Source organism: Astyanax mexicanus, chromosome 1 (assembly GCF_023375975.1).
Source record: "Astyanax mexicanus isolate ESR-SI-001 chromosome 1, AstMex3_surface, whole genome shotgun sequence".
Classification (NCBI taxonomy): domain Eukaryota; kingdom Metazoa; phylum Chordata; class Actinopteri; order Characiformes; family Acestrorhamphidae; genus Astyanax; species Astyanax mexicanus.
In genome coordinates this window covers 58,509,539-58,531,282 of record NC_064408.1, presented here as the reverse complement: position 1 = coordinate 58,531,282, position 21,744 = coordinate 58,509,539, and the positions used below count along the sequence as shown (strand labels likewise).

The 21,744-nt window shown below is 37.9% G+C and overlaps 2 protein-coding genes across 3 annotated transcripts in view; one reads left to right on the top strand and one right to left on the bottom strand.

Moving 5' to 3' along the window:
• The window catches only part of pla2g4ab (phospholipase A2, group IVAb (cytosolic, calcium-dependent)), a 32,900-nt gene extending 21,051 nt beyond the window's left edge, over positions 1 to 11,849 (bottom strand). The window contains exons 1-2 of one of the 2 annotated variants that reach the window (XM_007245416.4): positions 11,394 to 11,849; positions 9,891 to 9,974 (exon numbers count right to left, since the gene is read on the bottom strand). The gene's annotated coding sequence lies outside the window, so the exon portion shown is untranslated. The remainder of the gene's footprint in view (positions 1 to 9,890; positions 9,975 to 11,393) is intronic. The other variant, XM_015604817.3, reaches the window with a different exon arrangement.
• Positions 11,850 to 13,880: 2,031 nt separating this feature from the next.
• Positions 13,881 to 19,751, top strand: ptgs2b (prostaglandin-endoperoxide synthase 2b). The gene is made up of 10 exons (XM_007245417.4): positions 13,881 to 14,011; positions 14,318 to 14,434; positions 14,518 to 14,661; positions 14,769 to 14,912; positions 15,169 to 15,350; positions 15,607 to 15,690; positions 16,264 to 16,510; positions 17,174 to 17,460; positions 17,648 to 17,795; positions 18,782 to 19,751. Exons 1-10 carry the CDS (start codon positions 13,951 to 13,953, stop codon positions 19,192 to 19,194), a joined length of 1,827 nt encoding a protein of 608 aa, XP_007245479.2. The 5' UTR covers positions 13,881 to 13,950; the 3' UTR covers positions 19,195 to 19,751.
• Positions 19,752 to 21,744: the final 1,993 nt, after the last annotated feature.

Here is a 21,744-nt window from a genome sequence, read left to right as displayed (position 1 = left end):
ATGAGCACATACAGTGCTGAATGAACACATACAGTGCTGAATAAACACATACAGTGCTAAATAAACACATACAGTGCTGAATAAACACATACAGTGCTGAATGAACACATACAGTGCTAAATAAACACATACAGTGCTGAATGAACACATACAGTGCTGAATGAACACATACAGTGCTGAATGAACACATACAGTGCTGAATAAACACCCATACTGCTGAATATACATAAAGTGCTGAATGATCACATACACTGTTGAATGAACACCTACACTGCTAAATAAACACCTACAGTGCTAAATGTACACAAACACTGCTAAATAAACACCTGCACTGCTGAATGACAACATAAAGTGCTGAATGTTCACATATAGGTTTGAATGAACACCTACAGTGCTGAATGACAACATAGTGTGCTGAATGTACGCATACATTGCTAAATAAACACCCATAGTGCTGAATGTACACATACACTACTAAATAAACGCATACAGTGCTGAATGACAACATAAAGTGCTGAATGTTCACATATAGGTTTGAATGAACACCTACAGTGCTGAATGACAACATAGTGTGCTGAATGTACACATACATTGCTAAATAAACACCCATAGTGCTGAATGTACACATACACTGCTAAATAAACACCCATAGTGCTGAATGTACACATACACTACTAAATAAACGCATACAGTGCTGAATGACAACATACAGTTTTTCTTAGTCGATTTGGTTCATTTTTCACATCATGATTTACATTGGCATCACAACAACTGCGTTTCTCAAAACAGTTAGTGCAAACAGCAAAACTCAATGAAATACCTGCAAAAGCACTTCACTCAGAATTCTTTGTTTTTGCTTCAGTGGCACTTGTCAGTGTCAGCAGAATGCTTAGTCTGTGTCATTGCCTATGAACAAGGCAGTCAAAATACTTAGTCATGTTGTCAACAGTGTGCAGTGTAAGTATATTCTGATGGAAACAAGCTTTTGATTAAAATCAAATCAATTAAAACTGTATGTGTCACACACAAAATACACAAAAAACAACACAAAACATAGTAAATCATGACTGTATGTGGGAGACTGAAAGCAAGAAATTTGACTGTAAACAAAAATTCTGAGTAATATTCGTTTACTTTATTGTTTGCACTGCAATTTGTTGACAAAAAAATTACAGAAATTCAGGAAAGACAGACAACTGTTTGGCAGCACTCTGTACATAACACAAAGAAAAAAATGCAAAATTAGAAACTTACAGTAAGCATTCAGAACAACCTGAGACAACAACTTAAGGAATTTTAGTTAATCTCTCTGATGGGCCACGTTTTCATTCACGTTACACTGAATATCTTCCCTTACAATGCTTTTGAACGATCTAAGACAAAGTTGTTCTTTCAATATTTGGCTGCACCGAGCGACCAGCTTCAGCCATTGTAAGACCAGGATTTTATCAACTTTACCAAAAAAAGTTTTATAGAAATGTATAAATTATGCCTGAGAGATTATGACAACCTGTTCAGCACTTTTGCATGTAATGATCTAGGCAATGACCTAAAGCCTAAATATTTTGGAGGGTAAAACAATTGCATAGATATTCAGTACAACACATTTTGTTGAGCACAACATTACCAATGGATAATGCAAAAAACAGCTGAAAATTGTACATGTCCATTTGCATGAATGACAAATGAATGACATTTTCAAAAGGTTAAAAACAATGAGAAATGCAATTGTGATGTGCACAAGTGAAACGGAGACGTGGAGATTGAATGAACTGTTTTGAGAATTTCTGATCTGAAAAATGTACCAAACCAATTGAGAAAAACTGTAAAGTGCTGAATGTACACATACACTGCTAAATAAACACCTATAGTGCTGAATGTACACATACACTGCTAAATAAACGCATACAGTGCTGAATGAACACATAAAGTGCTGAATGTACACATACACTGCTAAATAAACACCTACACTGCTGAATAAACACAAAGTGCGGAATGAACACCTACACTGCTGAATGAACACATAAAATGCTGAATGAACACATAAAGTGCTGAATGTACACATGCAGTGCTAAATAAACACCTATAGTGCTAAATGTACACATACACTGCTAAATAAACACCTATAGTGCTAAATGTACACATACACTGCTAAATAAACGCATACAGTGCTAAATGACAACATAAAGTGCTGAGTGTACACATATTGGGCTGAATGAACCCCTACAGTGTTGAGTGACAACATAAAGAATGTACACATATGCTGCTAAATAAATACCTACAGTGCTGAATGACTACGTGAAGTGCTGAATGTACACATATAGTGCTGAATGAACACCTACAGTGCTGAATGAACACATACACTGTTGAATGAACACATAAAATGCTGAATGTACACATACACTACTAAATTAACACCTACACTGCTGAATGAACACATAAAGTGCTGAATGTACACATACACTGCTGAATGAACACATAAAGTGCTATATGAACACATACACTACTAAATAAACACCTACACTGCTGAATGAACACATAAAATGCTGAATGTACACATACACTACTAAATAAACACCTACACTGCTGAATGAACACATACAGTGTTAAATGTACACATACACTGCTAAATAAACACCTACAGTGCTGAATGAACACATAAAATGCTGAATGTACACATACACTCCTAATTAAACACCTACACTGCTGAATGAACACAGAAAGTGCTGAATATATACATACACTGCTAAATAAACGCATACAGTGCTGAATGAACACATAACGTGCTGAATGTACACATACACTGCTAAATAAACACCTACACTGCTGAATAAACACACTGAATGCGGAATGACAGTGCTGAATGACAACATAAAGTGCTGATGTACACATACGCTGCTAAATAAACACCCATAGTGCTGAATGTACACATACACTGCTAAATAAATGCATACAGTGCAGAATGAACACATAAAGTGCTGAATGTGCACATACACTGCTAAATAAACACCTACACTGCTGAATAAACACATAAAGTGCGGAATGAACACCTACTCTGCTGAATGAACACATAAAATGCTGAATGAACACATAAAGTGCTGAATGTACACATACACTTCTAAATAAACACCTGCACTGCTGAATGAACACATAAAGTGCTGAATATATACATACACTGCTAAATAAACACCTACAGTGCTGAATGACAACTTAAAGTGCTGAATGTACACATACACTGCTACATAAACACCCATAGTGCTGAATGTACACATACACTGCTAAATAAACACCTACACTGCTGAATGAACACAGAAAGTGCTGAATATATACATACACTGCTAAATAAACGCATACACTGCTGAATGAACACATAACGTGCTGAATGTACACATACACTGCTAAATAAACACCTACACTGCTGAATAAACACATAAAGTGCGGAATGAACACCTACTCTGCTGAATGAACACATAAAATGCTGAATGAACACATAAAGTGCTGAATGTACACATACACTTCTAAATAAACACCTGCACTGCTGAATGAACACATAAAGTGCTGAATGTACACATACAATGCTAAATAAACACCTGCACTGCTGAATGAACACATAAAGTGCTGAATATATACATACACTGCTAAATAAACACATACAGTGCTGAATGACAACTTAAAGTGCTGAATGTACACATACACTGCTAAATAAACGCATACAGTGCTGAATGACAACATAAAGTGCTGAGTGTACACATATTGGGCTGAATGAACACCTACAGTGCTGAATGACAACATAAAATGCTGAATGCACACATATACTGCTAAATAAACACCTACAGTGCTGAATGACAACATAAAGTGCTGAGTGTACACATATTGGGCTGAATGAACACCTACAGTGCTGAATGACAACATAAAATGCTGAATGCACACATATACTGCTAAATAAACACCTACAGTGCTGAATGACAACATAAAGTGCTGAGTGTACACATATTGGGCTGAATGAACACCTACAGTGCTGAATGACAACATAAAATGCTGAATGCACACATATACTGCTAAATAAACACCTACAGTGCTGAATGACAACATAAAGTGCTGAGTGTACACATATTGGGCTGAATGAACACCTACAGTGCTGAATGACAACATAAAATGCTGAATGCACACATATACTGCTAAATAAATACCTACAGTGCTGAATGACAACATAAAGTGCTGATGTACACATACGCTGCTAAATAAACACCCATAGTGCTGAATGTACACATACACTGCTAAATAAACGCATACAGTGCAGAATGAACACATAAAGTGCTGAATGTGCACATACACTGCTAAATAAACACCTACAGTGCTGAATGAACACATAAAATGCTGAATATACACATACACTACTAAATAAACGCATAGAGTGCTGAATGACAACATAAAGTGCTGAGTGTACACATATTGGGCTGAATGAACACCTACAGTGCTGAATAACAACATAAAATGCTGAATGCACACATATACTGCTAAATAAATACCTACAGTGCTGAATGACAACATAAAGTGCTGATGTACACATACGCTGCTAAATAAACACCCATAGTGTTGAATGTACACATACACTGCTAAATAAACGCATACAGTGCTGAATGAACACATAAAGTGCTGAATGTGCACATACACTGCTGAATGAACACCTACAGTGCTGAATGAACACATAAAATGCTGAATGTACACATACACTGCTAAATAAACACAAAACAGTGCTGAATGAACACATAAAATGCTGAATGTGCACATACACTGCTGAATGAACACCTACAGTGCTGAATGAACACATAAAATGCTGAATGTACACATACACTCCTAAATAAACACCTACACTGCTGAATGAACACAGAAAGTGCTGAATATATACATACACTGCTGAATAAACACCTACAGTGCTGAATGAACACATAAAATGCTGAATGTACACATACACTCCTAATTAAACACCTACACTGCTGAATGAACACAGAAAGTGCTGAATATATACATACACTGCTAAATAAACACATACAGTGCTGAATGAACACATAACGTGCTGAATGTACACATACACTGCTAAATAAACACCTACACTGCTGAATAAACACATAAAGTGCGGAATGAACACCTACTCTGCTGAATGAACACATAAAATGCTGAATGTTCACATACACTACTAAATAAACACCTACACTGCTGAATGAACACATAAAGTGCTGAATGTACACATACACTGGTGAATGAACACATAAAGTGCTATATGAACACATACACTACTAAATAAACACCTACACTGCTGAATGAACACATAAAATGCTGAATGTACACATACACTACTAAATAAACACCTACACTGCTGAATGAACACATACAGTGCTAAATGTACACATACAGTGCTAAATAAACACCTACAGTGCTGAATGAACACATAAAATGCTGAATGTACACTAGGGCTGCCACAAACGATTATTTTTATAGTCGACTAATCACCGATTATTTTTTATGATTAGTCGACTAATCGGATCATACGTTAATTGAATATAATACACAGTTTATCACAATAGAATGCAGCTGCTATTATACAACATTTTTTTTATACCAACATTAGATTTCAGCTATATGCTAACTAAAAATAAAAACAATTAAAATCATAGTTCATTAAACCTTTAATGAAATATGCAGCTTGTTGTAACAGACAATTATTTTACTGTTTAGCATAAAGTGTAAACAACTGTATAAAATAAGGATAAGTCACTGGCATTTATGAAACATCTCAACCGTGAGGTTGTTTGAACTATTATGAAAAAAAAGTATATTAATAAAAAATGCCTCTCTGTCCAGATATTGTGTACATTACCGTACACAGGGCAGCGGTCTGCACAGATCTGATTGGCAGAGGAGAGCGTTTGGTGATTTTACACCACACATGACTGATCTGTGAGTTTACTGCACCGAAAAGCACTGAAAACAGAAGCCACTGTCAGAATGAAATCCTTCTCTGTAGTTTATCGGTTTGGGACGGCACTTGTGACAACGTCTGGGTCCGGATCCGGATCGCGGTCCGCCTATTAGTGACCTCTGTTTTAAAGCTATCAAGATGAGTAAGTTAAGTACTAAGTTAACGCTCTGTTTACGCTAATTTTAGCAGCTAAATAGCAATTTAGCTTCTTCGTCATTTAATCAGCCACAACATGCCTCCTTTTCAGGTGCTCGTGCATCGCGGTTGTGCTGCCGAGGAAGGCAAGTTCTTCATTGCAGATATTGCATTGCACGCGTTTCACTTTTATTTTCTTGGTGATCCCACACTTTTGAGTTCTGTAGCGGGGTAGCCATGAAACCAGAGCCTGTCTGTATATGTCCTGAGATGTCGTCCACTACCTACCCCGGTTTCCACTACTGTGCATGTGCGTCCAGGACAGAAAGGCAGTCGCAGCAGTTTGGAGAGAAAAACAAAGAAAAAAAAAAAAACGACTAATCGACTATTAAATTAGTCGTCGACTATTTTAATAGTCGACATAATCGTGACTAGTCGACTAATCGTGGCAGCCCTAATGTACACATACACTCCTAAATAAACACCTACACTGCTGAATGAACATAGAAAGTGCTGAATATATACATACACTGCTAAATAAACGCATACAGTGCTGAATGAACACATAAAATGCTGAATGTACACATACACTGCTAAATAAACACCTACACTGCTGAATAAACACATAAAGTGCGGAATGAACACCTACTCAGCTGAATGAACACATAAAATGCTGAATGAACACATAAAGTGCTGAATGTACACATACACTTCTAAATAAACACCTGCACTGCTGAATGAACACATAAAGTGCTGAATGTACACATACACTGCTAAATAAACACCTGCACTGCTGAATGAACACATAAAGTGCTGAATATATACATACACTGCTAAATAAACACCTACAGTGCTGAATGACAACTTAAAGTGCTGAATGTACACATACACTGCTAAATAAACACCCATAGTGCTGAATGTACACATACACTGCTAAATAAACACCCATAGTGCTGAATGTACACATACACTACTAAATAAACGCATACAGTGCTGAATGACAACATAAAGTGCTGAGTGTACACATATTGGGCTGAATGAACACCTACAGTGCTGAATAACAACATAAAATGCTGAATGCACACATATACTGCTAAATAAATACCTACAGTGCTGAATGACAACATAAAGTGCTGATGTACACATACGCTGCTAAATAAACACCCATAGTGCTGAATGTACACATACACTACTAAATAAACGCATACAGTGCTGAATGACAACATAAAGTGCTGAGTGTACACATATTGGGCTGAATGAACACCTACAGTGCTGAATAACAACATAAAATGCTGAATGCACACATATACTGCTAAATAAATACCTACAGTGCTGAATGACAACATAAAGTGCTGATGTACACATACGCTGCTAAATAAACACCCATAGTGCTGAATGTACACATACACTGCTAAATAAACGCATACAGTGCTGAATGAACACATAAAGTGCTGAATGTGCACATACACTGCTGAATGAACACCTACAGTGCTGAATGAACGCATAAAATGCTGAATGTACACATACACTGCTAAATAAACACCTACAGTGCTGAATGAACACATAAAATGCTGAATGTACACATACACTCCTAAATAAACACCTACACTGCTGAATGAACACAGAAAGTGCTGAATATATACATACACTGCTAAATAAACGCATACAGTGCTGAATGAACACATAACGTGCTGAATGTACACATACACTGCTAAATAAACACCTACACTGCTGAATAAACACATAAAGTGCGGAATGAACACCTACTCTGCTGAATGAACACATAAAATGCTGAATGAACACATAAAGTGCTGAATGTACACATACACTTCTAAATAAACACCTGCACTGCTGAATGAACACATAAAGTGCTGAATGTACACATACAATGCTAAATAAACACCTGCACTGCTGAATGAACACATAAAGTGCTGAATATATACATACACTGCTAAATAAACACATACAGTGCTGAATGACAACTTAAAGTGCTGAATGTACACATACACTGCTAAATAAACACCCATAGTGCTGAATGTACACATACACTGCTAAATAAACACCCATAGTGCTGAATGTACACATACACTACTAAATAAACGCATACAGTGCTGAATGACAACATAAAGTGCTGAGTGTACACATATTGGGCTGAATGAACACCTACAGTGCTGAATAACAACATAAAATGCTGAATGCACACATATACTGCTAAATAAACACCTACAGTGCTGAATGACAACATAAAGTGCTGAGTGTACACATATTGGGCTGAATGAACACCTACAGTGTTGAATAACAACATAAAATGCTGAATGCACACATATACTGCTAAATAAATACCTACAGTGCTGAATGACAACATAAAATGCTGAATGTACACATACACTCCTAAATAAACACCTACACTGCTGAATGAACACAGAAAGTGCTGAATATATACATACACTGCTAAATAAACGCATACAGTGCTGAATGAACACATAACGTGCTGAATGTACACATACACTGCTCAATAAACACATAAAGTGCGGAATGAACACCTACTCTGCTGAATGAACACATAAAATGCTGAATGAACACATAAAGTGCTGAATGTACACATACACTTCTAAATAAACACCTGCACTGCTGAATGAACACATAAAGTGCTGAATATATACATACACTGCTGAATAAACACCTACAGTGCTGAATGACAACTTAAAGTGCTGAATGTACACATACACTGCTAAATAAACACCCATAGTGCTGAATGTACACATACACTGCTAAATAAACGCATACACTGCTAAATAAACACCTATAGTGCTAAATGTACACATACACTGCTAAATAAACGCATACACTGCTAAATGACAACATAAAGTGCTGAGTGTACACATATTGGGCTGAATGAACACCTACAGTGCTGAATAACAACATAAAATGCTGAATGCACACATATACTGCTAAATAAATACCTACAGTGCTGAATGACAACATAAAGTGCTGAGTGTACACATATTGGGCTGAATGAACACCTACAGTGCTGAATAACAACATAAAATGCTGAATGCACACATATACTGCTAAATAAATACCTACAGTGTTGAATAACAACATAAAGTGCTGAATGTACACATACGCTGCTAAATAAACACCCATAGTGCTGAATGTACACATAAAATGCTAAATAAACACCCATAGTGCTGAATGTACACATACGCTGCTAAATAAACACCCATAGTGCTGAATGTACACATACACTGCTAAATAAACGCATACAGTGCTGAATGAACACATAAAATGCTGAATGTACACATATACTGTTAAATAAACACCTACACTGCTGAATGGACACATACAGTGCTGAATAAACACCTACAGTATTGAATGAACACATACATTTTGTGTGACCACTATTATTACCAAGCACTACATTAATTATTTTGGGTTATGAAACTCCCTATCACCGCCGGAGATGCACAGGATGCTCCTGGTACCCTCTTCCACTCCTCCATGATTATATCACAGAGCTGGTGGATGTTAGACACTAGACACTAAAAAGAGCGGTTTTTTTTTCAGATATTATTGCTGTTTAAATTAATTAATGATCAAATTATGTGTAAAATAAATTACTAATGTACAAAGATACATTATATCAAATGTTTCTTATATGGCTTATATACGTAACATGGAGTGCCACAAAAATAAATTATAAAATACAAAAACAATGACCTCTCTAAATTAGACAAAAAAGTAAACTTTTAGTTATTTTGTATGTCTCCCCTACCTCTTGTTGTAAGCTCGCTATGCTGTGTGTGTTTGTAACTCCTCTTCTCCCACTCAGTGAAGGCTCACAAAAGACACCACACATCTTGAGCAATCACATGCGGTTTAAAGAGGGGAAGAAGAAAATGTCAGTTTACAATCAGGAGCCAGCTCCCATCATTAACTTCAATACACCGTGTCTTACAGCCGGATTATTTGCGACAGACACATCACTATTAAATCTCTTTTCACTCCTCCACCTTCTGCTTGAGGATGCCCCATACACTGCCAATGCATTGCCTTTAATTTCATCTCCTTGGAGGTGTTTGGACGAGTTCACTGTGAGGTGTACTCACTTGTGCTGTGAGCTATTTAGACATTAATGGCAGTGTGTTATTTTTACGTTATTTTCAGAAAACAGTACATTTATTCTGCTAATCAAGTTGTACACTGACTACTCGACTACTAATAATGGTGGTAGGAACACTGTCTACTGAAAGAGCACCTGCAGGGCTGAATGAACTTATCACCGCTGAATGAATACTTTCTTTATTGTGGTGGTTTCACTTTGCCATCAGTTTAAAAAATGATTCAAGTACTTCAGAGTCCGGTAAACCACTTTGTTGTGCTGACCTCAGAGCGGTCACAGCGGTTCTGTTCAAACAAGCCAGCTTTTTCCTGTACGAGAACATGAGCAGGCTGTGCACGGTGCTTCAGGTCACGTAACGCCGGAGAGACTGAGCCAAACTTTACTGAGGCTATTTTTTACGTACCCGTATTGCGGTAAGCCCTGCCCCCTGAGCGGGGATTGGCTGGCAGTATCTGCAGTCTCTCCTGCCCTGTTATCTTCATAGCTAGAGCCTGTTTATAGTGTTTCCCTACTCCCAACACACCTGGTCCAGTTAACCAGCTCATGTATTATCAGCCCAACACTGAGTTAAAGTGGGCGTGTTAAAGCAGGGAAGTCACTAAAGTGTGCAGGGAAGTGAAGCTCCAGGACCAGAATTGAGAAACACTGAATTACAGCAAGAACTACTGCGAAAACAGGTGGGGGAAAACAGCACAGCGTCTGGTTCCAGGCTCCACCTGTTTCATAAGCTAAGAAAAGATGGATGGATGGACATTCAGCTTACACTGAATCGCTATTTTTCTCACAGGCCTACTGTAGTATAGCTATGCTTTAAGACTAATTTCTACTACAGCGATAAATAATTTAAATACTTTTGAAAAGTCCACCAATTCAGTTACAGATGTGTCAGATCATGCCCTGCTTTCAGGAAGGCGAAGGATAGTCATTTTACAACAACAAAAAACGAACTTTGCAGGGAGAGTGAGATGATGGAGCTAATTTCCATGTGTTACAGCCATGTGCCCTCTCCCAAATGAACAGAAAGAGCAGAAACAGCGAAGCTCTGTCTGCTTTTTAAACGACGTGAACGACTTGTACAGATCTACAGACCTCCACGGAGCACCAGAGTTACAGCTAGCTTCCCCCCAACTAGAAACTAGTAGTCTGGTTACTCACCCGGAGATGGGGCTGCAGGCGAACTCAGGTCTGGGAAGTCAAGAAACATCGCATTTCTGCTTGGTTTAAAGTCACCATTATTTGAGGAAGGGGAGGAGGTGGTAGCAGGACCTTAGTGTTAACAACACGCCCCTGATCTTAATCAAAAACCCAGAGGACGACGTCTGGAAAAAACGATTTTCTTCTTTCCAGAAGTGACAGACTCGCGCGTGCGTGCGTTTGTGTGTGTGTGTGTGTGTGTGTGTGTGTGTGAACCGTGGTCTAAGCAGTCTGGGAGGGTAGCAGAAGTTAATGGTCCAACAAAACAACCTGGCGATGCCTCGCCTTCCTCCACAATGCAAAATATAAACTTTTACAAAAAGTTATAGCAAATGTCGCTTATGAGTGCCAGAGCCCCAAGTCTCACTCACGAGTTGCGCTGAGAGAATGAGAGTAGGGTAGGATGTGGAGAGTGGAACGGGCAGAGAAGAGCACTGGTCCTGTATAATTTCTTCCACTAGGGGGCGCTCACGCGCCGTCCTGAACTCCACACAGCGGCCCGTTACTTAACTCCACACCTGTTTTCCGGAAAGCCCCGCCCTCCGAGGTCGGGATTGGCTACCGGGCCACACGCGCGTCTGAAAACGGGCTGGGAAAAACACCAGTCCCACAGCGTCACCACGTCCGGTGCGTCCTGCATTTGTGTTTTTATTTTTTTACAAAAATGCCAGCCAGGCTATTAAAACACTATATTTAACGATGTCATTGTCTCAAAATAAATATACAATAAACTATGCATCATAGGCTTTGGGCTTTAGAATAAACTTTCATCCCACAGAAACATTTCTTTAAATTATTATTTTTCTTTTTTCTTTCATTTGCTGTACATCATTCACATTTGTGGAAACAATAAATACCCCTTTTTTGCGATGCAAAATATTTTTTTCCTCTGGTGTAAATCTGCTACCGCGACAGCATTAATCACAGTAATCTCAAAGCAAAATAAAATAAATCTGATTATTTATTAAATATTGTATTGTTTTATTTCGTCAGTTTATTTAATTTACATTTGCCGAGCTTATTGTCGTGTGGCCACCGAAAAGTCCACAGCAAATTAATCTTACTGGGTAAACGTTTCGCCCTATAGGCCCAATCTTTACAAACAGCCAACAAATCACTGAATAAGGGGACAAGGACCCTGCCACTGAAAGAGTTATGCTCTGTAAATGTACGATAATAACTACAGCGGTTATTACCGGCTCGCTGTAGGTTCCGCAGAAGGAGGTAAAGCACTCAAATATAATGGTTTTTGGCTGTCAGTCCATTTACTCTAGACATATGTCGATCAGTTTCCTAGTACTGGACCTCAGAAACACAGTATACGGCTGTGAGTTTAATTTTTCAGTGTGATATGAAGTAGACCACACATTGTATAATATAGTGTAATAATGTACTAAAAGTCTTATTCTTAACTTTTACTGAATGGATGGTAAATTAAAAATGAATAGCCACTATAATATCATTATTAAATAGTTCCGTCCCTTGTTCAGAATTGTGTGGAGCCTTATTTGAGGGAACCAGTAAAAGATTGTGTGTGGAAGAGCAAATATGAAATTATTTATTTAGCTCTGGATCAAACCGTAACTTCGTTGCTGTCGGAACGAATAAGACGCTGGAGAATATAAAGCCTGTCTGAAAAAAACAAGATACATACCTCCAATAATCTAATTTTATTTAAATAAAAAGCTCCTACATTTTAATCGAAGGTAATGTGATAATATTCTAAAGTTCCCATATAAAAAAAATATATAATAACACGTATTTCTGTAAATGTAAAAATATTGTTTCATTAAAATTTAATTTAAATTAAAATGCCCATTTAGTTTACTTTCATACGCACTTTAAATAGATTATTTCTAATGTGGTTAAATTTGGACCCTTTCCACTGGTCAATTCGTCATGAACTGTGAACCGTGTAAAAAGAACAACGGTATTTAAAAATCAGATTAAATTAAAACGTGATAAATGGTAAATCTTGAGATAAAATACAGCATTTTTGTCACTGTGAAATAAGCACTTTTAGCGTTAAAAATGTAGTTCTCACCATGTTAACTGAACAAAAACACTTTATTTTAGGACTGTATACCAAGTTTGCTTCGACGGGAAGTGCATTTAAGTACACATCGGTCTCTAATTCCCCTTTTAAAGGGCTAATTTTACTCCGCTGTTTCGGTTTTTCTCACACTGTATTTCAGACTAAGGCATGAGCTGTTTTGTCTAATTAGCATAATTTCCCTTTACTAATAGACAGTGTAGCTCCACAGGCGCTTCAGGACCTGAGGAATATCTCGGCTCACTCTCTACCTGCTGTTTTTTTTTTTCGGAAGCTCAGGTATTAGAGTGTAGAGGAACAGGCGGCTCTGAGAATCAGGGAATCCTTTCATAGGACTGCGTCTGCGTCACTCTTAGAGAGAGAGAGAGAGAGAGTGAGAGAGAGAGTATAAAAGCGCTCCTCGTTCGTGCCCGGTTCATTCACTCCCTACAGCCGACGGGAAAAGGCGCACCTTGAGACGCTGGAATGCACAGAACCGCGTCGCTCCTGCTGTGTCTCTATCTGGGGTGCTTGGCTTGCGAAGGAGGTGAGTAATTTCACACAGTCTTTATCAGCTTCATATAGACAGTAGAGGTCCTTCTGAATGTTTCACAGTGTAGCTTTACACTGATGTACTGAATCTCTGTCTAACTATGCTGCTCTGGATGGCTGGGAAATGTTATATGAGAGTTTATTTTCTATGTATTCAATTTTGTTCTAATATTCTAATGTAGAACGTTTCTCAACACATCCCACATGGCACACTGAAACCTGTATTCCTATTTTGAATTCATTGTAAAGAAAAAAACTACCACGAAACCCTAAATAACCTGTATTTCCATTTTTAATTCAGCCAACCCCTGTTGCTCCCAGCCATGCCAGAATCGAGGTGTGTGTACAGAACTTGGCACTGATGCTTATGAATGTGACTGCACACGCACTGGATACTATGGGCAAAACTGCACAACACGTAAGTGCAACCTACTTTATATTAATGATCAACCAAATTAGTATATTCTCAGGGCAGTCCTTTACATGTGTTTCATCCTACAGCTGAGCTCCTCACCTGGATCAAAGTGTCCCTAAAACCATTGCCGAACACAGTGCACTACATCCTCACACACTTCAAAGGCCTATGGAACATCATTAACAATATTTCATTTATGCGGGATGCCATCATGCGTTATGTTCTGACATGTAAGTACAGCAAGCATTTAACATGTCTTCTAAAAAAACTACACTCTGAAGGTTAGTCTAAACTGCTTAGCACCTAACTCAACCTTTTGTCTTCTTTCCTGAATCAGCACGTTCCCATCTGATTGACAGCCCTCCAACATTCAATTCCGACTATGGCTACAAGAGCTGGGAGGCCTATTCCAACCTGTCCTACTTCACACGGACCTTACCCCCTGTTCCTCAGGATTGTCCAACGCCGATGGGTGTCGCAGGTGAGTCCCGTTCACTTCCTCTACAAACCTGTTCTTTAGCATTTCTACGACCTTACCAAAAAGGTCACACGTACATTACATCACCAGCCTTCAGGGCTGCGTACAGCACGATCCTGCATGTCCAACCAGCCAGCCCACATACCTGAGCATGTCAGAAGAAGTTTAGTGCTTCATAGTGGAAAATAAGCTTGCCAGTAGCGTGCTTTGGATTCCAGATTGTTTATTTAGCTCATTGTATTTACACTTTATTTCACAGGTAAAAAAGAGCTACCAGATGTAAAGATAGTTGCAGAAAAGCTTCTGCTGAGAAGAAAGTTCATCCCTGACCCGCAGCGAACAAGCCTCATGTTTGCCTTTTTCGCCCAGCACTTTTCACACCAGTTCTTCAAAACCGACATGAAGAAAGGTCCAGCCTTCACCAGAGCAAAGGGCCATGGAGTGAGTGTGAAAGCTTCTAGAGATGTTTAAATTTCTGGGCCTCTCATCAAATATCTTGTAGGTTCCTTGATGTGTGTTTGCATACATTTCTAGTCAATTTGGATAACAGGATCTGATGGCTAATTTGTGTGATTTGACTGAGTGGTATTTGATGAGACAAACAGTGCTTTTCCTTAAGCTCTCAACTTTCACAATGAAAAGCATGATCAAGCATTTCCTTCACGGGATTTAAATAGTCTTTCTTTGCTTTCACCAGGTTGATCTGAGTCACATTTATGGAGAAGAACTGGAACGCCAGCACAAGCTCCGACTCTTTAAAGATGGGAAGCTAAAATTTCAGGTAGGTTACTTAAAGTCATTGTCTCTCAAAGACCATGTGATACATGTTCTAACTGAATAATTGAACTTCCTTTTTTTGTTAGATTCAACTGCTGTATCTTAAGTTCATCATTCTTCCTTTTATAGCAAGATACTGCAGCCCAGAGTAAACTCTGACTAATACTAAAAGTCATTTGGAAACCAGTAGCATGATCTCTTTTTCATTACTGTAACCAATTTAAGTGTAGTAATAACCTTCTATTTTTAATCACATATGTATACTTCCTGGGTAGCTAGATTGATTTAGGTTTAGATTTTTATGGGTTATGAGTACAACACTATAACAATCGGATTACATGCATTTCAAAAGCCAGCCAAAAGAGAGACAGTCAAGCTGTACCTGAGCAAGATATTTCAGAAAAGACTGAATATTACTATGCTCAACTTTGGGTCCCTTAATATATATGTTTTGATCAATCCAACCTAGAGTAGATAGAATAACTATCCAGTCATGTAGTTATGTAAAAAAGGTACTGAAGCTTTGGTATTATCATTTTATTATTTGAAATTGAAAAGTATTCCTGTACTATTTTAGATTCTGGATGGTGAGGTATACCCACCTACTGTCAGTGATGTTCAGGTGGACATGCACTATCCTCCTCACGTGCCTGAGTCTCACCGCTTTGCTGTGGGCCATGAAGCCTTCGGCTTGGTCCCAGGCCTCATGATGTATGCGACAATTTGGCTTCGGGAACACAACCGCGTCTGCGACATTCTTAAACAGGAGCATCCGGACTGGGATGATGAGCGACTCTTCCAGACTTCAAGGCTGATCCTCATAGGTAAGAGAAACAAGACCTACTTGTGCATTAAAGGCTCAATGTCATACATGTTCACTTACATATAGTAAAGTCATATTTTAAATTCTCATAACATTTAAACAATGCCAGTAATTCCTATTAAAAGATAACATTATAAAGGTACATGTCTGGTGAAAGTTTTGACCTTCATGTTGAGAGCAAAAGTAGTGTTTCGGTCTGGGCTACTTTGTAAATAAGGTGTTATAGATTTATTGTCAACCAGAACAGAGATTGTGGCTATTTTAATAATAATAATAATAATAAAAAAGAGTAAATAATTATGACATGTATATAAGATTAGCCAAGTGCCCTTGACATGAGCCTTTTATTAAGATTGTCTGTTTAGTAATGTTTGAACTTGTTTTAATGCAAGTATTCATGGAGGATAACTCAACTCATGAAGTTAAACTTAAACTCGGCTCCAGACTGTTCTTTTTTTTTTTTTTACTTTTATTTACCTTTCTGCAAACATTGCTTGTTATCATCGTATTTTCATCTTTTCCCACATTTTAATGCTGAAAACATTCACACACACACACACTCACACACATGCATACCTGTACATGGAACCAATTCTCTCAGGTTTCACCAGGAAACAATTCCACGTAACCATTCCTTCAGCTATCTTGTGTTTCCTTCCTGCAGGTGAGACCATTAAGATTGTGATTGAAGATTATGTGCAGCACTTGAGCGGCTACCACTTCAAGCTCAAATTTGATCCAGAGCTCCTCTTCAAAGAGCGTTTTCAGTACCAGAACCGGATCTCCTCTGAGTTTAACACTCTCTACCACTGGCACCCACTCATGCCTGATGACTTTCACATCCAGGACGAGGTTTTCAGCTTCAAGCAGTTCATCTTCAACACCTCCATTTTGACAAACTATGGGGTCAATAACCTGGTGGAATCGTTTACCAAGCAGATAGCAGGAAGGGTGAGCCCTGTTTTCATCTGTAGTGTTATTGTTTAGAATCTATCATGGATTTTTCCCCTAATATTTTACAACATTTTACACTGATCAGTTAAAGTAATGTTTTATGCAAGTGCACATGCAAATGTTAACATTAAAGCTTTGTTGTTACACCTATGTGAGCCTAATTCTTAAAATATCTGTTCTGTAGGTGGCCGGTGGTCGTAATGTTGCTCCTGCAGTGTTGATGGTGGCAATGAAGTCTATAGAGAACAGCAGACAGATGCGATATCAGTCACTGAACGCTTACAGGAAGCGCTTCAACTTGAAACCCTATGTCTCCTTTGAGGATATGACAGGTAACAAGTAAATTCACTTTGTTTGAAGTTTGAAACTGACATTTGTTTTCAGAGGTTAGGTTGTTGATTTTTCAAGCTTTTAGTTTAATTTCATAATATATATATTTTTTAATTCTGTTAATATTTTCCTCACAGTGTGTGTTTATGTACTGCCCCCTTTAAAAACTACAATCACATGACTCTGCTCCATTCAGTCTGCAGTAAAGAAAGCAACATGAAGGAGAGATCAAAAACAAAGCCTAATTATTAACTTAAGCAGCCAAAGAAAAAAACAGTCTATCCTTCATTAAAAGTAATCGAGGGTAAATGTTCATTTAGGTCATATTACACTGCACACATCTTAAGATGTGTATAAATACAAGAGAAAATATTTACCTTGCCTCGAGAGATAACTAAAACCTATTAGAAGGATTGGTCCACATTGTGGACAGGGCCTCCCAGCCTCACAGTGTACTGAAACTCTGTAGGCGGCTGTTTCTAACAGCAGCCTGGCAAACACGGTATAAACAGTGGAGGCTTCCCAAATCCTCCAGTCCTGCACAGTCTCGCACAGACAAGCCTGCAGCCTACAGGAAGACAGGGCTTTTCTATCATAGCAGGGTATTAACATGTTGAGCTACACTTTATACAAAGATTGAAAAGCTTACATCTTCAAATGTGTGGATTTAAAGGAGATGAGTCAAGCTCCATATTGATGCAATTACCTCAGACTTATTTCCACCCCAGGTTGACAAATGTACATTGGCATTTGCTGACACACATTCGAGTTAGGACATGGGAAATTATAAGAAATATTTACCTGCTAATGCTAATAATGTTGCTAATAATGATATAAATGTTTAAACAGGCCCTTTGACAGTGTCAATAAGGTGATTTCCACTGTATCTACAGTGTTCATCTGTTTTGGAATTACCCTAAGGCTATTTTAAGATGATTATCAGTATCTGTGGAATGAATGAACTGACAAAGCTTGTTTTGTGCTGCAGGTGAGAAGGAGATGGCGGCAGAGCTGGAGGAGCTGTACGGAGACGTGGACGCCGTGGAGCTATACACCGGTCTGCTAGTGGAGAAACCTAGACAGAACGCCATCTTCGGGGAAACCATGGTGGAGATGGGTGCCCCATACTCTCTGAAAGGCCTTATGGGAAACCCCATTTGCTCCCCTGAGTACTGGAAGCCCAGCACATTCGGTGGCAAAGTTGGATTTGATATTATAAACACTGCCTCACTGCAGAAGCTGGTCTGCAATAATGTCAAGGGGCCGTGTCCCATTGCATCTTTTTACGTGCCCAATGTAAAAGATTCAGTACCAACCACCATCAACGCAAGTACAGCCCATTCAAGTCAAAAAGAGGTCAACCCAACAGTAATACTTAAAGAAAGGACTTCTGAGCTCTGATTACCCACCACTGTGATGGAACTAATACTATTATTTATTTATTTATTTATTATTGCTATATTTATTATATTTATTATATTTTAACTAAAAGAGCATTTTTGTACAAATGTTGTATATAAAAGGTAGAAATATTTCTATGTTTCTGTATTTATTTTTAGTGCATTAAGTTTTGTATTTTTGACCTCAGATTTTAGCACTGTAATTAAGCTTTTTACTGTGTTTTGTGGTGTTTTTCAAAATCATACTTGAATTGAACAGATTGAGTTTACAATGTGTTAAATGTCAGATTCTATTAAGTATATAAGTTATTATTAAATAGCTTCTATCTGCCTGTTCAGTCTATGTTTACCTGTCTTTCCTTCACAATCTTATTTATATTTTATAGCTGCAGCATCTCAGACTCGTTGTATAATGCAATTAGATCTGTCACAATGCCACTTTCTATTCATTTAACTTGTTTGATGAGTAACTGTACTGTATTTTTTTTACGTTAAGTCAGGTAAAGAAAAGTGAATAGTAACTATGCAACGTTATAATAAACAACCATTTCTATCAAATATCAGGTTTTCAAGTGTATTTGTTTCAGTGTACATTAGTTAATAACTGTAAATAACTACTGCCCTAAGGATTTGCCACAGAAAGTTCGATTTATGCTTTCCTCACTTGGAGTTAAAAATGGACAGACTATGAAATTACATTATTGGACCCTGTTTGATTTTGTGTGCTGTACGGATTTGTTAAAATCCAACTGACCAATCATAGCTCTATTTTGAAGACACACTAAACAAATTATCATAAATATGGCAGGAAAACAGCTCATCTGTCTTATATAATGGGCAGAATGCTGACTCTAAAAAGGCACAGGCTAAGGAAATATATGGCATATTTACAGTGAGAACTTTGAGTAAGATTGTCTAGATTTACCCAAACCTGTTTATGTCCAGTAGCTGCCAACTTCAACTTCCTTTACTTATAAACACTGGTGTGGAGCAAGGTTATAATTGTTAAAAAAAATTATAGTTTAATTTTCTTTTATTTTCACCTTTTCTCCTCCAATTCAGTTAGCTTTAATTAGTTTTTAGAGTGGGTTTGCTAGTTTTTATTAATTCAAGTATCAGTTTTAGTTTTTTTCATACTTATTTGTGAGATGCAGGATTCAGAAAAGTGTTATGTAGGGTTGCAGCGGTAACCGGTTTCACGGTATACCATGGTATCAAAATGCACGGTTATCATACCGTGTGTGTTTGCTTATTACCGGTAAAACGCAAGCCAGCGGAGAAACTCACCCGCGCATGCGCAACTCTGCTCCGCTTCAGCTGCTCAGCACACAGCGGCGAGAACAGCAGAAAGTGCATCAGACTAAACAAATCTCCGTCCGCCTAAAAAAAGGCTAAACTAAAATCAGCAGTGTGGGACTATTTCAGAGACCCGCCGAACGCACCCGAGGATGGTTATCCGATTTGTAATCAATGTGGCTGTAAAGTCACAGCTAAAGGTGGACATACGTCAAACCTGTTCTCCCATCTCCGAGAACACCACCCCGCCGTGCAGCGCAAAGTATGTGTTTAGTTTATAATTTTAATCTGAACCTAAATAAAACCTCTTTGTAGTCGAGCACAACCCATGCGGTAAGCGCCCGCAAAAGCGCTGAGAGCGCTGAGAAATTTGAGCACGCAGGTACAGGCGTGAAGTGCGTGCTACGATGGATTCACGTGTCCGTGTAAAGGTGCTCGCCGGACTGGATGTGAAAGACGCCATTCATTTACATGCGTTCATTTTTAAATTCTGACGTGCCTGTTTTTCATATGTTAAAACCAGACTCGGTGTGAAAGCATTAAAATAGAAATCTCTATTGTGAGGATCATGTCAGAAATAAATCCCCTCTTTCTGCAGTATCTGGTTATATACCAACTTGGCAGTAAAACGGACGTTTACAACAGTTGTTGATCAGACACTGACCCAGGCTCAGTTTATTAAATAGTTTAAATAATATTTAAATAATTTAAACTTAAATAATTGTACTGAATATTTTAAATACAGATATTTACTTCTTAGAGGACATGTAATGTGTGTAATGTGTGTGTGTGTGTGTGTGTGTGTGTATGTGTGTGTATATATATATATATATATATATATATATATATATATATATATATTTTTTTTTTTTTTTTTTTTTTTTTTTTTTTTTACATACACTCTTAATGCCCTTAAGAGTAGTGGAAAAACCCGGTTTCCTTCACCTGATGGTGTACAGCTTATTTTTCTTTAAGGAGACATTATCTTTATAATTGTTCCAGGTTTCTACAATAAATAGTTAATTGAACAAAAAACCTTTGTTGTAATTTCTTTAAGGGTCAGTTTAATAATATATGTAACAAACTGTGATACCGTGATAACCGTGATACCGCGGTATTTTCTGAGACGGTTATCATGCCGTGAAAATCTCATACCGTTGCAACCCTAGTGTTATGTAATAACGCTCAACACCAAAAAAATCATACAAAACAATATTCAGTTACTGAATATTTCAACTGTCCACAAAAACTGAAA